This window comes from Vombatus ursinus, unplaced genomic scaffold (assembly GCF_900497805.2).
Source record: "Vombatus ursinus unplaced genomic scaffold, bare-nosed wombat genome assembly UNPS02014874.1, whole genome shotgun sequence".
Classification (NCBI taxonomy): Eukaryota; Metazoa; Chordata; class Mammalia; order Diprotodontia; family Vombatidae; genus Vombatus; species Vombatus ursinus.
Window position 1 is genome coordinate 15,724,269 of NW_020954652.1, and position 2,649 is coordinate 15,726,917.

The 2,649-nt window shown below is 66.6% G+C and overlaps 1 protein-coding gene across 1 annotated transcript in view; it reads left to right on the top strand.

Moving 5' to 3' along the window:
- The first annotated feature begins 1,407 nt into the window (after positions 1-1,407).
- Positions 1,408-2,649, top strand: part of PAWR (pro-apoptotic WT1 regulator) — a 136,339-nt gene continuing 135,097 nt past the window's right edge. The window contains exon 1 of the mRNA XM_027842541.1: positions 1,408-2,068. Coding sequence (XP_027698342.1) covers positions 1,439-2,068 — 630 coding nt within the window. The 5' untranslated portion in view covers positions 1,408-1,438. The remainder of the gene's footprint in view (positions 2,069-2,649) is intronic.

Genomic DNA, 2,649 nt, shown 5'->3' on the forward strand with positions numbered 1-2,649 from the left:
GGACAGGAGAGCTGTGCCCCCTACCCGCAGCAGCGCCGCCTCCGTCCCTCTCCCAAGGTTTGCAGAGCTAGGAGGGAAGGGCAGAGACGGAGGCACCGAGGGGAACAGGGAGGGAAACACCTAGGTCCGGAGCGCCTCGCACCTGAGCGCCACCGGCGGGGGCGGAGCCGGAGAGGGCTGGCCAGAGGGCGGGGCCCACGCCACAAACCAATCAGCTCCGCCGGGGCGTCCTGTCCTCCGACTCCGGCCCCCACCCCACCCCAGCCCTCCCTCCCCCTCTCCCGGCCGAGATCCGCCTCGGTCCTTTCCGCCGGCGCTTCGGCTTCTCTCGGCTCTCTCCCTGGAGAGAGCTGGGAACTCGGGGAAAAAGAGTTTGCCGCCGCTCCTTCCGGGACTGGGAGGCAGGCGGGCGGGCGGCGAGGGGCGAGGGGCGAGGCAGCCGCACGCAGCTGTCGGGGCTGCCGCGCTCACCTGGGGCTGCGAGGTCGCCGCCAGCGCCGCCGCCGGACCCTCGCGGGGTGAGTGGGCTCGGGCGCCCGACACTGTTGCCTGGGGGCTGGAAAGGACGGAGGGAGTGGGGGGGGCGCGCTGTCCCCTCCCTTCCCGCGGCCGGACCCGGGCGTACATGTGTCCGGACAGGTTCCCGCCTCCCGCTGGGAAAGGCGTGGACCGGGCTCTGAGCCCCCGGCCCCAGCTGGGGTGGGAGGCTACCCTCGGTGGGGATATTTATTTACTTTTTTTGGGGGGGGGGGGTTCTGGGTTTCGGGAGAGAAGGGAAGTGTGGTCGGCTGGCAGGTGGAGGTGTACTTCTCCCCCATTCCGCCTCCATCCAGCTGGTTTGCAAAGTTGAGTGGAGGTGCAATAGCCGGGGGCTTGGGGGCGGACCGGGGGGTTGAGCCCCTCGGGAAGGGAAGGCTTAGCTACTACCCCCCCTCCCCCATGTCCAACTCCCTGTAAAATCTTACTAAGTTAATTATGACGCCCTCTAGAGTACGTCCCCTCCCCATTTTCCAGAACGCGCCCCATATGGGGAAGATCGCTGAAAGTGGTGGGATGTGGAGAGGGGCTCGAGCTGTATTTGGGGATGGGGTGGTCAGCCTTGGGGGCGGTGTGTGCCAGGACGGCGCGGGGGGAGTGTGCTTGGAGGGCGGGGGAGTGCAGAGGGGCCCGGCTCCCCCTTCTCTCACCTCTTGCCCCCCTTCTCGCCCCCTCCCCTTTTGTGTTTCTTCCTGCAGGGGGAGTGGCGCGGTCGCCCCCGCCCGGGGGTCGTCCCCTCTAGTTCTCCCCGGACCTGGTTGGCGCTCTGAGCCTCTGCCGCGGGAAGGAGGGGAGTGCCGCTGCTGGGACTGGGAGGAGGAGGAGGAGGAGGAGGAGGTGCAGGGCCGGGACTGGGGGTGGGCTCTGGGGGGAGAGGGGTTCCCCCGTCCCCTCTGGGAATATGGCGACCGGTGGCTACCGGACCGGCGGCGGCGGCGGCGGCACCGGCACCTCCACCACGGACTTCCTGGAGGAATGGAAGGCAAAGAGGGAGAAGATGCGAGCCAAGCAAAGTCCCCAGGGCCTGATTGCGGTCCCCGCGAGTGTGGTGGGAGGCGGAGGGGTGGCTAGCGACGGGGTCAGCAAGCTCCTGGCCGGAGCGCTGGGGGCTCCCCCCTCCTCCGCCTCGCCGGCCCCCCCGGCCAACGAGCTCAACAACCTTCCCCCCGGCGCGCCGGCACCTGCTGCCTCCGCCCCCGGGGGCGCCGGTTACACGCTGCCCTCGGCCTCGGGCTCGGCCGCGGCCCGAGCCCCCGCGGACCCCCGCAGAGCCGAGGAGGAGCTCCCCAGCACCTCCGCCGCCGGGCCGGCCGCGGCCGCCTCGCCCCACGGCCCCCCCGCTGCGGGGAGCCGAGCCGGCCCCGATGCCGGGGCGCAGCCCCCCTTGGGCGACAGGGAGGAGCAGGACAGTGCCAAAGAGAAAGGGAAGAGCTCGGGCCCCAGCGCCAGGAAAGGCAAGGGGCAGATCGAGAAGAGGAAGCTGCGGGAGAAGAGGCGATCCACGGGAGTCGTGAATATCCCTGCAGCCGAGGTGAGCCGGGGTTCTCCCCCGGGAAGCGCCCGGGGCTTCCGCGGCTTTCCGCGGCATCCCTCCCTCCCCGGGAGCTCCCGAGCCCAAACTTTGGCCCTTCTTCCTCCCCGTTCCCTCCTCTCCGCCTTCGTGGGCGAGGACCCAGTGATGGGGGGGTGGGGGGTGGGGGCTGCACCCGGGACTAAATGGCTTCTTTGAATACTTTGGGGCTTGCAGAAACTTTGAAACACGTGTTTGGGGGCATTCGCAAGATAATCTGTCTGTCCGACCCAGGATCTTTCCCACACATTGCTAGAAACCAAACCTCTCTCCCTGCTTTAGCTTGCTGCAGTTAAGAGAAGTTTTTGAAGTTTTGTTTGAATTTTTTTTAGTCTCTGCCTTCTTTCTCCTCCCCATTCACTGTCTAAGGCCATCTGTAAGCAAATCTGTGACTTTAGTAGAATTGAAGACAGTCGTTTTGCTTTGAAGTCCTAGGAAGGGGTGGTTTAACTGCCCCATCTTTTACATGCATAGAGATGTGCCTTCTCAGAGTTGGTACACACACACACACACACACACACACACACACACACACACACACA